The following is a 13,891-nucleotide window of genomic DNA, read 5'->3' as shown; positions in this document are numbered from 1 at the left end:
TTTCTTCTAGCTTTGGTATCAGGGTAATGCTTGCCTCATAGAATGAGTTGAGAAGTGTTTCCTCCTCTTCAAATTTTTGGAAAGTTTGAAAAGGAGTGGCATTACTTTGTTAAATGATTGATAGGATTAACCAGTAAGTCTTTTTTTCCTTTGGAGATTTTTGATTACTAATTCAATTTTATTTATTTATTTTTTAAAATTTATTTATTTATTTTGGGCTGTGTTGGGTCTTCATTGCTGCACACAGTCTCTAGTTGCGGGGAGCGGGGGCTACTCTTTGTTGCAGTGGGCAGGCTTCTCATTGCAGTGGCTTCTCTTGTTGCGGAGCATGGGCTCTAGGCGCGTGTGGGCTCAGTAGTTGTGGCTCGCAGGTTCTAGAGTGCAGGCTCAGTAGTTGTGGCACATGGGCTTAGTTGCTCCGCAGCATGTGGGATCTTCCCGGACCAGGGCTCGAACCCGTGTCCCCTGCATTGGCAGGCGGATTCTTAACCACTGGGCCACCAGGGAAGTCCTGATTCAATTTTATTACTAGCTGTAAGTCTATTCAGATTTTCTGTTTCTTCATGATTTAGTCTTGATAGGTTTTGTGTTTCTAGGAATTTGTCCCTTTTGTCTGGGTTATTCAATTTGTTGATATACAGTTTGTTCTGTTAGAATGGTAGCAATGTCTCCACTTTTATTTCTGATTTTAGTAGTTTGAGTCTGCCCTCTTTTTTTCTTAGTCTGTCTAGCTAAAGATTCGTCAATTTTGTTGATGTTCTCAAGGAACCAATTTTTGTTTTGGTTTTTCTCTAGTTTATTTTATCTCTGCTCTAATCTTTATTATATCTTTCCTTCTGCTAGCTTTGTGTTCAGTTCTTTTTCTAGTTCCTTAAGTTATAAAGTTAGTTTGTTATTTTGAGATGTTTCTTGGTTGTTTTTTTTTTTTTTGGCCACACTGCACAGCTTGTGGGATTTTTAGTTCCCTGACCAGGGATTGAACCCAGGCCTCCCAGGCAGTGAGCGCACGGAGTCCTAACCACTGGGCTGCTAGGGAATTCCCAGTTTCTTGTTTTTTTATTAAGTACTTTTTACTTTTTAAATTTTTATTTTTTTGGCTACTCTGTGTGGCATACTGGATCTTAGTTCCTCAACCAGGGACTGAACTCATAGCTCCTGCATTGGGAGTGCAGAGTCTTAACCATTGGACTGCCAGGGAAGTCCCTGGTTTTTTTAATGTAGTGTTTATAGCTATAAATTTCTTCCTTAGCACCACTTTTGCTGCATACCTTAAGTTTGATATGTTGTGTTTTGTTTTTCTTGGTCTCTAAGTATTTTCTAATTTCCCTTTTGATTTCTTTGATCCATTGGTTTAATTTCTACAATTTTGTGATTTTTTTTTTTTCCCCGATTTTCTTTCTGATACTGATTTCTAACTTTATCTTGTTGTGGTCAGAAAAAATACATGGTATGATATGTATCTTTTAAAATCTATTGACTAAGTTTGCAGCCTACCATATGGTCTGTCCTGGATAATGTCCCATATGCACTTGAAGAATGTATGTGCTGCTGTTTTTGGGGAGAGTGTTCTGTGTATGTCTGTAGATCTAGTTAGTTTATTAAGTCCTACTTCTTTATCTTCTGCTTGATCTATTATTGTGAGTGGGGTATTGAAGTCTCCAACTATTACTGTAAAGCTGTCTATTTCTCTTTAATTCTGTTAGGTTTTGGCCTCATATATTTTGATGGCCTGTCATTAGGTGTGTAAATGTTTATAATTGCTATGTCTAATTTCTGTAGCTAGCCTTTTAAAATATATAATGCTCTTTTTTGTCTCCTGAAATCTTTTTTTATTTCAAGTCTGTTTTGTCTGCTATTAGTATAGCCATGCATGCTCTCTTTTGGTTACCGTTTGCATTGTATACCTTTTTCCATCCTTTCCCTTTCAGCCCGTTTGGGTCTTTGGATCTCAGCCTCTTGTAGAGAGCATATAGTTGGATCATATATTTTTATCCATTCTACAAATCTCTGTCTTTTCCTTAAGAGTTTAATCCATTTACACTTAAAGTAATTACATATAAGGAGAGATTTACTTCTGTCACTTAATGCTATTTGATTTTTAGACAGGCATACCTTGTTTTATTAAACTTTGCGGATATTGCATTTTTTATATTGAAGGTTTGTGGCAGCCCTGCGTCAAGCAAGTCTGTTGACGCCATTTTCCCAACAGTATTTGCTTACTTCGTGTCTCTGTTACACATTGGTAATTATGGCAGTATGCTGAACTTTTTCATTATCATTATATCTGTTATGGTGATATGTGATCAGTAATCTTTAGTATTACTACTACAGCTCATTGAAGGCTCAAATGATGGTTAGCATTTTTTAGCAATAAGGTATTTTAAATTAAGGTATGTCCATTTTTTTTTAGACATAATGCTATTGCACATTTAATAGACTGTAGTGTAAACACAATTTTTTTTTTTTTTTTTTTTTTTTTGCGGTACATGGGCCTCTCACTGCTGTGGCCTCTCCCGTTGCGGAGCACAGGCTCCGGACGCGCAGGCTCAGCGGCCGTGGCTCATGGGCCCAGCCGCTCCGCGGCATGTGGGATCTTCCCGGACCAGGGCACAAACCCGCATCCCCTGCATCGGCAGGCAGACTCTCAACCACTGCGCCACCAGGGAAGCCCTAAACACAATTTTTATATGCACTGGGAAACCAAAACATTTGTGTGGCTCACTTTATTGTGATATTTGCTTTACTGAGATGGTCTGGAACGGAACCCACAGTATCTCCAAGGTATGCCTACTGTATGCCTTACGGCTTTTTTGTCCCTCATTTCCTGCATTATACTGTCTTTTGTGCTTAGTTGATTTTTCATAGTGAAAAATTTTAAATTCCTTTTTCATTCATTTTTTGTATTAACATACAAAATTTGTCTCCTTTATAGCTGCATCCTCATCCCTTTTGGTTGTTGATGTTACAAAATTAAATAATTGTGTGCCCCCCGAAAACTAATAATTCTTTTAGATGCATTAGGCTCTTATACGATATAAAAAATAAGATTTGGAATTATAAGACAAAGTTATAGTAATACTAGGTTTTACACTAATTTTTTTTTTCCCTGAGAATGTGTTAGTCTCCTAAATCATGTAGAAAGCAAAATGTGCAATTACAAACCATTGTTACAATACCAGCTTTTATAATTGCCCATGTATTTACTTTTATTGAGGTCTTTATTTCTCCATGTGGCTTGAAGTTACTGTCTTGGAGGACTCCCTTGAGCCTTTCTTGTATGGCTGGTCTAGTGGTCACGAATCCCCTCAGCTTTTTTTTTTTTTTTTTTTTGCGGTACACAGGCCTCTCACTGTTGTGGCCTCTCCCGTTGCGGAGCACAGGCTCCGGACGCGCAGGCTCAGCGGCCATGGCTCACGGGCCCAGCTGCTCTGTGGCATGTGGGATCCTCCCGGACCGGGGCACGAACCCGTGTCCCCTGCATCGGCAGGCGACTCTCAACCACTGCGCCACCAGGGAAGCCCCCCTCAGCTATTGTTTATCTGGAGATAATTAATTTCTCCTTCACTTTTTTGAAGGACATTCTTACTGGATATAGGATGCTTGGCCGACAGTTTTTTTCTTTTAGTACTTGGGATGTATCAGCTCACTATCTTGTGGCCTCCAAAGTTTCTGTTGAGAAATCTCATGATCTTATTGAGGATCCCTTGTATGTGACAGTTTGCTTCTTGCTGCTTTCAAAATTCTGTCTTTGGCTTTTGAAAGTTTGAGTATGATATGTCTTTTTTTTTTTTGATACCATGATTTTAAGAATTGAGGTATAGTTGATGTACAATATTATATAAATTTCAGGTGTATAACAAAATGATTCACAATTTTTAAAGGTTATATTCCATTTATACTTATTATAAAATATTGGCTATATTCCCTGTGTTGTACTATATATCCTCGTAGCTTATTTATTTTATACATAGTAGTTTGTACCTCTTAATCCCCTACCCTTATCTTGCCCCTTCCCCCTTCCCTCTCCCCACTGGTAACCACTAGTTTGTTGCCTATATCTGTGAGTCTGTATCTATTTTGTTATATTCATTAATTTTATTTTTTAAATTCCACATATAAGTGGTAACATACAGTATTTAGCCTAATACCCTCCAAGTTCATCTATGTTGTTGCAAATGGAAAAATTTCCTTCTTTTTTATGACTGAGTTGTATTCCATCGTATATATACCACATCTTCTTTACCCATTCATCTGTTTTTTTTTTTTTTAATTGAAGTATAGTTGGGGAGTTACCTGGTGGTCTAGTGGTTAGAATTTGGCGCTTTCACTGCCACGGCCTGGGTTCAATCCCTGGTCAGGGAACAGATCCTGCAAGCTGTGTGGTGTGGCAAAAAAAAGAAAAAAAAAATAGAAGTGTAGTTGATTTACAATGTTGTGTTAATTTCTGCTGTACATCAAAGTGGTTCATTTATACACATATATACATTCTTTTTCATATTCTTTTACATTATAGTTTATCAGAGGATATTGAATATAGTTCCTTGTGCTATATAGTAGGACCTTGTTGTTTATCAATTCTATATATAATAGTTTGCATCTGCTAACCCCAAACTCCCACTCCATCCCTCCCTCATCCCCCTCCCCCTTGGCAACCCTAAGTCTGTTCTTTATGTCTGTGAGTCTGTTTCTGTTTCGTAGGTAAGTTCATTTGTGTCATATTTTAGATTCCATGTATAAATGATATCATATGATATTTGTCTTTGTCTAACTTTAACTTCACTTAGTATGATAATCTCTAGGTCCATCCATGTTGCTGCAAATGACATTATTTTGTTCTTTTTTAATGGCTGAGTAGTATTCCATTGTATATATGTACCACATCTTCTTATCCATTCATCTGTCAATGGACATTTAGCTTGTTTCCACGTTTTGGCTATTGTGAATAGTGCTGCTATGAACATTGGGGTGCATGTATCTTTTTGAACTATAGTTTTGTCCAGATGTATGCCCAGGAGTGGGATTGCTGGATGATATGGCAACTCTATTTTTAGCTTTTTGAGGAACCTCCATACTGCTTTCCATAGTGGCTGCACCATCTTACATTCCCACCAACAGTGTAGGAGGGTTCCCTTTTCTCCATACCCTTTCTAGCATTTGTTATTTGTAGACTTTTTAATGATGGCCATTCTGACTGGTATGAGGTGGTACCTCTTTGTAGTTTTATTTGCATTTCTCTGATAAGTAGTGATGTTGAGCATCTTTTCATGTGCCTGTTGGCCATCTGTATATCTTCTTTGGAGAAATGTGTATTTAGGTCTTCTTCCCATGTTTTTTGGATTGGGTTGTTTGTTTTTTTGTTGTTGAGTTGTATGAGCTGTTTTTATATTTTGGAAATTAAGCCCTTATCAGTCACATGATTTGCAAATATTTTCTCCTAGTCCATAGGTTATCTTTTCATTTTGTTTACTGTTTGCTATGCAAAAGCTTGTATTTGATTAGGTCCATTTGTTTATTTTTGCTTTTATTTCTATTGCCTTGGGAGACTGACCTAAGAAAACCTTGGTACATTTATGTCAGGATGTTTTGCTTATGTTCTCATCTAGAAGTTTTATGGTGTCATGTCTTATGTTTAAGTCTTTAAGCCATTTTGAGTTTATTTTTGTGTATGGTGTGAGGGTGTGTTCTAACTTCATTGAATTACATGTGGCTATCCAACTTTCCCAACACCACTTGTTGAGGAGACTGTATATTCTTGCCTCCTTTGCCAAAGATTAATTGACTGTAGGCATGTGTGTTTATTTATGGGCTCTCTATTCTGTTCCATTGATCCAGATGTCTGATTTTGTGCCAGTACCACACTGATTACTGATAGCTTTGTAGTACTCTCTGAAGTCTGGGAGGGTTAAGTATGATATGTCTTGATGTGAGTCTCTTTGAGTTCATCCTGGAGTTCACTGAGCTTCTTGGATATCTATGTTCATGTTTTTTCATCAGATTTGGAGAGTTCTGAGCTGCTGTATCTTCACATATTCTCTGCCTCTTTCTCTTTCTTTTCATTTTCTGGAATTCCCACAATGCATACATTGGTCTATTTGATGGTGTCCCATAGGTCCCTTAGGCTCTGTTCACTTGCTTCAGTCTTTTTTCTTTCTGTTCCTCAGACTTGATAATTTCCATTGTCCTATTTTCAAGTTTGCTGATTCTTCTGCCTGTTCAGATCTGCCTTTGAATCCCTCCAGTGCATTTTTCATTTCAGTTATTGTACTTTTCAGCTCCAGGATTTCTTTCTGGTTTCTTTTAAAGTTTTTAATCTCTTTTTTGATACTTTAATTTTGTTCACATGTTGTTTTCTTGACTTTTTGACATTTTCATTTCCTTGAGTATCTTTAAGGCAGTTAATGTCTTTGCCTAGTAGATCTGCCATTGGGTCTTTTTCAGGGACAGTTTCTGTTGATTTTTTTTTTCCTTTGAATGGGCTATACTTTTCGTGTTTCTTTATGTGCCTTGTGATTTTTTTGTTGAAGACTGGACATTTGAATCTAATAACATGGTAACTCTGGAAATCAGATTCTCTCCCTTTCCTGGAGTTTGCTGGGATTTTTTTTTTTTGTATATTTGGGGTGGGGGCTTGATTTTGAAGGATATTTCTGTGCTGAGGATCAGCTTGATGTATAAAATTAATGTCTTCTCAGTTCTTATCTGAGCCTTTTCCTGGACATTTCTGTAGGGACAGTGTTTTTTTTTTATGTTCTACTCTAATATCTGGCTCCCAAAGGGAGAAAAAGCAAAAAATGAAGTGGGGGAGGAAGGGGGCTGGCCCTTTATATCCAGGGAAGTCACTTCAGCCAGAGGGGGAGGGGATTACAACAATGGAGGGAGGTGCAACAACAATGGCTACCTTTCTCTTTGTATCTCTGTGATTGAAAGCAGCAGTCAGCGATCAGACCACAGATCTCCAGTATTTGGAAAATAGAGCTCTTTTTGCCTAACCAGCGTCCCCCAAGCTGTGTGCAAGCGACTCCAGGAACAGCTGCACAGCTGACTGGGGCTGAGAGCTGAAATTGAGGGAAATTAACTTCAGTTTATTGTCCAGGGCTTACCCTGGCAGCTGCAAGCCTTCAACAGACTGCAAAGTTCCAAAATAGTTATGTCAGACCGATTCTGCCTTTGCAGTTGTTGTCTAGGTGGGACAGATTCCTGGTGCTTCCTACTCTGCTGTCTTCACAGAATCTTCCTCCTTTTTTAAGGCTAAATGGTATTTCATTGTATATATAGACCACATTTTTTTAAATACATTCATTTATTGATGGACACTTGGGTTGCTTTCATACCTTAGGTATTGTGAAAAGTGCCGCAACGAACATGGGAGTTCAGATACCTCTTTGAGACCTTGTGATGCTTGATTTAAGGTTTAAAAAATCGTATCTCTCCTGATGGTAATAATTATCAGTCTCATGTTAGAGTAACCTCCTGGTTATGGGCTATCCCAAACTCCCAATGTCACAGCAAACACAGTCTACTCATTTCAGTGTTTTTTTTCCATTTGATAAATTACCTGAAGTGAAAAGATGCTATTTGCTTCATTCTAGGCATGCCAGGCTGCCAAGAAAACAAAAACGGATGACCGAGGAGCAGATGAAAACACTTCGGAGCAGACAATCCTTAATATGATTTCCCAGAGCTCTTCAGATACAACTATTGCAGGTTTAATGAGTATGTCAGCTTCTTCTACCACAAGTGCAGTGCCTTCCCTTCCAGCCACTGAAGAGTCAACCAGTAACTTAAGCAATGTGGAGATGTTGCCGAGTGAGCGTTGGCTGTCCTCCCACCCTCCTTTTAAGGTAGAACCTGCTCAGGGTCATCGGACTAGTGAGAATTTAGCACTTATAGGAGTTGATCATTCCTTGCAACAGGATGGTTCAAATGCATTTGTTTCCCAGAAGCAGACTAGTAAGAGTGTGCCATCAGCTAAAGTATCACTGAAAGAATACCGTGCAAAGCATGCAGAAGAGTTGGCTGCCCAGAAGAGGCAACTGGAGAACATGGAGGCCAATGTGAAGTCACAGTATGCCTTCGCTGCCCAGAATCTTCTGGCTCACCATGATAGCCATTCTTCCATCCTTCTGAAAATGCCCACAGAGGGCTCAGAAAACCCTGAGCGGCCTTTTCTGGAAAAGACTGACAAAACGGCTCTCAAAATGAGAATCCCAATGACAAGTGGAGATAAAGCTGCCACTTCAAAACCAGAGGAGATAAAAATGCGCATCAAAGTTCACACTGCCGCTGACAAGCACAATTCTGTAGATGACAGTGTCACAAAGAGCCGTGAGCACAAAGAAAAGCACAAGACTCACCCATCTAATCATCATCATCATCATAATCACCACTCACACAAACACTCTCACTCACAGCTTCCAGCTAGTACTGGGAACAAACGTCCAGGTGATCCAAAACATAGTAGCCAGACAAGCACCTTAGCACACAAACCCTATAGCTTGTCTAGCTCTTTCTCCTCTTCCAGTTCTTCTCGTAAAAGGCCCTTCCCTGAAGAGACTGGAGGGGCAGTGTTTGATCATTCAGCTAAGACTGCCAAGAATACTAAATCCTCTTCCATAAATTTCTCCTTCCCTCCTCTTCCTGCAATGGCCCAGTTGCCTGGGCATAGCTCAGACACAAGTGGCCTTACTTTTTCACAGCCCAGCTGTAAAACTCGAGTTCCTCACATGAAATTGGATAAAGGCTCCACTGGGGCCAATGGTCACAATGCAACCCAGACCATAGACTATCAAGATACTGTGAATATGCTTCACTCCCTTCTCCATGCCCAAGGCGTTCAGCCCACTCAGCCACCTGCGTTTGAATATGTTCATTCTTATGGAGAATATCTGAATCCACGGGCTGGTGGAATGTCCTCCAGACCTGGCAATACAGACAAACCCCGGCTACCACCTCTACCATCAGAACCTCCTCCACCACTTCCACCCCTTCCCAAGTAAAAAAGAAAAAGAGGAGAAAAAAACATCTTTTTTTTTTTTTTTAAACTACTGATTCTGGACTAAGAAAATTACTTCCCTTATGAAACATGTCACCCTTGTTGGACTAGAAATAAATTTATATTGAGACATGGGAAGGTGGTAGAGGGCCTTGGTTATTATATCGCCTGCCTCAGAAATTTAACTATTTTATTATAGTTTTTACTGAGAGGTGAGAATGTGTTAAAGCTGTGAAGGATTCAGAATACTTTCTCTGTTCTTGGCCTCTCCACCTCCTAATTAGGTCGATTAGAGTTGATATCTTCCCTCTTCTTGCCAGGACTGAAGTATGGAGGGTTTGTTTTATCAAACAGTTGTGGATCCTTTTGGTGTTTAATATATCAGAAGAGAGGAAGTATTTAAATGTCAAAATCTTTTAAGAGACTTTAAAAAAATAATTTAAAGAAAGTAAGTTATCTGTTTAGTTTTTTTATATAATTGGGGAAGGGATAGGGATTTTGCTGTGTGTATGAGATACACGGCAGTGAGTCCTGAGGGGTGGGATTGGAGGGTGGGGGGTGTGTGTGTAGTGGGGATGGGAGGATAGGATTTTGGCCGTGAGTTCTGAGATCGGCTCTGGCCACTTGAAGTGTTTCGACCTTTAAGTGTGTATGTAAGTGTGGGTATGTGTGTTTTAAAATCATGTTTTATCTTTCCTTCCCTGTACTTCACCATTTTTACTTCCTAACAGTCTACTAGAGAGAACACGGTGTGGCCTTTAAAACATAAAGGAAGGAAGAGGCCTGTATTTGACATTTCTCTTTCTTTATGTTGTAATTGAGGGTAGCCTTCTAAATTCTAGTTTGGGCAGGTGCAGCCAATGGTCTGACTCTGGACTCCATTATAAAAACTTCCTTTTTACCCCCTTTTTCCTTTTGATACAGAACAAAGGTGGGGTTGAGGAAGAAGGCTGGAGAGCTAGGCTGGCTTCTGCCCTACAGAATTGGGTGTCCTTTTTTTCATATTGGGCTTTGGGAAAGTGTTCAAGTAAGAGCAGTCTCAGGGTCTCTGAAGGGTAGGGGGATGTACTATCCTTCCTGTGAAAGCCCAGACCATATGTGAGAATAGATCTGGGAGAAGCCATGGAGCTAAAGGATACTGAAAACAATGAAAACTGTGATTGGGAATTTTTAGGACATTGTATTTTAAATTATATTATGAATGTAAGACTTGATTTTTATCTGTATATCTGAAGGGAGGCAGCTGCATCCTCAATTTTTGCAGCCTATATGACTTCAGAGATTGGAGCTTATGAATTTAACAGTGCTGGTGCCATGAAGGTGAGCAAGCCTAGCCTTCAGATACTGTTATGTTTAGATTGTGCATCTTTGGTGGTTTTAGCTTCTAGGCAGAAGTTCTTCTGTAGATTTCTAAGAGTCCTTTAGAAAAATGGATCAGGAGTCCTATTCTAATGGGTGCTTAATTATCCCATATTTTAGGAGTGAACATTTTTGTTGAGGAAAGAAATCTTTCAAGGGGCCAGAAAGAATTCTAAGCCAAGTTGTCCAGCTGAAAATGCCACCTAGCCACAGATTATTTAATGTGATATTTTTTCAGTCTTCATGGTGTTTTTTGCCATGGAAAAGGTGATGCAATTTGAATTTGTCTTCTTGATTTTAATGCAGCGTCTTTCACACCAAATATTCTTTGTAGATAAATTGAATTTTTTCATTGGTAGTCATAGGGAGATAGGAGTTGTACATGTGCTGCTGCTTGCCAGGAACAGGTTGGGGAGAAAACTGAGACAGTTGGAATTGATGATGCACTGGCCTAATATAGGAGGGAATTCATTCAGTAAGCCTTAACTGAAGGTGAATTAGTGTCCTGCACTTCTGCATATTTGAACTGTCTGGAGTGCCTGCCATTGCTGTGTAAAGTGAGCTCTGTGCTGATTGATACACCAGTAATACTTTTGACTTGGAATGTCACTTTACTTTTATGGATGACATTTTCCTCTTTCTCCTTGATATTTTCTGTGTTGTGCTAGGTAATTGGTAATTGGTAGATGCGTGGTGTGTTTACTAAATTTAGGCTATTTGTTTAGATTTTGTTTGGCGGAGTCAGCTTTCCTTTCTGACCTTCCCGAAAGGTTATTTAGTTTGCATCTGTATCTTGTGGAATTGATGATCACTGATTTATGAAAATGTCTTTTACAGCTTTCAGTTTTTCTCATCAAATGTCACATATTTTCTAACCACATTCACTTTCTCACCACAGAGATACATATCCACTTGGCCTCAGCAGTTCTCCATGGCAGTCTGTAGTTCCTTAGAACTTTGTCAGGAGTGACCTTGCAAAAGTGCTTACTGGAGCCTAAGAGCTGCTTTACGCTGCATAGTCTGGCCCTTGCACTAGTAGATCATTGCTGATATAGGTCAATTTAGAGACTTTTTTATATTAGTGCCTCCTGATACTGTTTTAAGATACCTACAGTGTCCGCTTTTATATCTATGCATATGTCATGAAACTTCTTATGGGCTCTGCATGAAGCTGCTTACTGCATTGTCTTTGGGTTAGCAGATGTGCCTGTCAGCTAGCATGCATGTTGTCCAGATTCCATAAGCTTAGGCTTCAGAAGATTGTGTGGTTTCTAAATGCTGTGTCTTCTCTTACCCTCACCACTTCAAAGGGTGAGAAACAGGATTTATACATGCAAAGTTAGTCTAGTAAACAGGGCTTTTTTCCCCCTCCTTTTAACCTTATCAAGGGTAAGTGGTGGTAAGCAGGCCTGGAGCCTCAAGTTCTGTAAATTTCATTCCTATAACTTTGCTTGAATCTCATGTTGGCAAAAACAAATACCTGTGAATTGTCATTAGGGCTTTTAATCAGATACCTGTGTTGCTGTTAGCTGAACTCTAGTGAAGCATTAATCTAAAGCTACATTGGTCTTCTGAAGTATCAGTTATGCGTTTTGGGTTTAGAAAATATGTAGGAATTAGTCTAGTCTTTTCACTTGAATCAATGTGTTTCCATATCTGAGACCCTCAGCTTCCTCTTTTTTTTTTAAATGATTTTAGTGTTTTGATTTAATGTATCCTTTTACATAGTTCTGTATTATTGGCTTCACCAGTATTGATAGAAAAATTTAAATCTCCAGTTGGAAACAGCAATGGATTAGGATATAGAAACAAAATCATGGTAACATCAGTGCTGGATTTACTTAAGCCTCTGCTACTTAATTCCCCATGTTGAAAATCCATACCCCTTATGCCTTGTTTCTGGACAAAGGCAATTAGAGGAGTCTTATCCCAGTATGGTTGGATTTTAAACATATCTGTGTTTCCCCCGCAGAAACACAGGACTGTGGGAACTTGGGAACTGATTAAATTTTAAAAGGATTAGTCCTTTGTTGATGATCTGTTTTGATACTAATGCCAGGAAAAGGGATTCTAGGACATCTTGAAGTTGGAATACAAATATTATTCTCTTGGGTTTGGGAGAATTTAAGCAGTCTATGCAACCCTTCACATGGTGAGAAATAAGCCCTCTGCAGTCCCACGAAACTTTCAATGACTTTGATGCCTCCCCAAATTTCTTGTGTTGCTGCTTGTTAACACCCAGCTTTTAACTGAGTGTTTGTTCCTGGTGGTTTAAAAAATGTTCATGTTTTATCACACTGTCAAGTTTTATCTTTTTATCCCTCTGTGGGATAAAAAGCATGGTACTATAATCCTGCCTGATAGAGTGGTCTGGAGTGAGAATTATTTTTTAAGTGGGAGACCATTCCATTTTAATGTTTCTAAAGTTTTTAGCATGAACTTGGCATTGGAAAAGGGAGGGCAAAAAAGGAACGTTTACTAAAAAGTGGTGTCTACTCTTCCCCTTTATGAGTGTGTATTCGTGGTGAAGAGAAGAGAAAGACTTGAGAGCATGCTAATTGAAGCCAGAGCAAGTATGTCTTCATCGGGTTATCAGGAACTCTTCAGTTGAAAGCTGAGGCCTTAACTGATTAGTGGTTGATCACATTGGAATTGGTTATAAGATGGAAGTGCTGGCTGGGTTAAGCACCCAAAGAAAAGAATGCAGCCCACTAACTTAGTGTTAACCTAGGTTTCTGGATTTGAAACTGACCTCCCCACCCTACTCCACACACCTAAAACTGTTTTCTTATCAGACCAAAGAGCAAAGAAGGAAAAAAAAAAAGTAAAACACTTTTCCAATCTATGTCACTCAGGTACAATTTTGTGGTGATATTTTTGTCTGTTTTCTTTGTATTGCTCTTAAGAGCCCTTTCTCAGCATATTATTCTGTTCTTGCCTCTGTCCTCCTTGGGGCACCTCAGTTCTGGATGCTACCCCTGGGATCTCTACTGCTGTTATGTGAATGGTAAGATATAAGTGACCATTATAGTAAGGGCTCTTTGTAAAACATTAAAAAAATTTTTTTAAAAATTTAAAAAAGGATGTTGTATACATTTTATAGTCTGGCTATCAGTTTGATATCTTGCTGTCAAGTATGTTTCTCAATCTGTATTTATCCATCCCATCAATAAATGTTAATGATAAAACAATCATCTGATTATTGTTTATGTGTACTGAGTCTTCAAGTTAGTCTTTAACTGTCATTTGATTGATATGATAATAGTTTTGTTTTAGTTTTGGTAATATAGTATGTACTTTCTTACTGCACAAGATCCTATGGGAATTGAGTTCATTGGAAATAGCTAACTAAGATTTGATCATTACAGTGAACCTGATGGTATATAAAGTATGATGTGGCAGAGGGGGAAAACCCCTCATTCTGTATTGTCGCATGGATACCTGGAAGGGTGACTGGTACACAGAAAAATATATAGCTCTAACAGATGATAGCAACATGTACTGCTTATCTAGCAAGCACTATCAATGATTCATAATTGT

General features: G+C 38.9%; 1 protein-coding gene across 2 annotated transcripts in view; it reads left to right on the top strand.

The window, feature by feature from the left end:
• The window catches only part of CCNT1 (cyclin T1), a 33,404-nt gene extending 19,862 nt beyond the window's left edge, over positions 1-13,542 (top strand). For both annotated transcript variants that reach the window (XM_033436430.2, XM_004274392.3), the window contains one exon: positions 7,590-13,542. In XM_033436430.2, coding sequence (XP_033292321.1) covers positions 7,590-8,996 — 1,407 coding nt within the window. In that variant the 3' untranslated portion in view covers positions 8,997-13,542. The remainder of the gene's footprint in view (positions 1-7,589) is intronic.
• Positions 13,543-13,891: the final 349 nt, after the last annotated feature.

The sequence above is a fragment of the Orcinus orca genome, chromosome 11 (assembly GCF_937001465.1).
Source record: "Orcinus orca chromosome 11, mOrcOrc1.1, whole genome shotgun sequence".
Lineage (NCBI taxonomy): Eukaryota > Metazoa > Chordata > Mammalia > Artiodactyla > Delphinidae > Orcinus > Orcinus orca.
The sequence above is the reverse complement of the archived record's forward strand: the minus strand, read 5'-3'. Positions and strand labels throughout refer to the sequence as shown.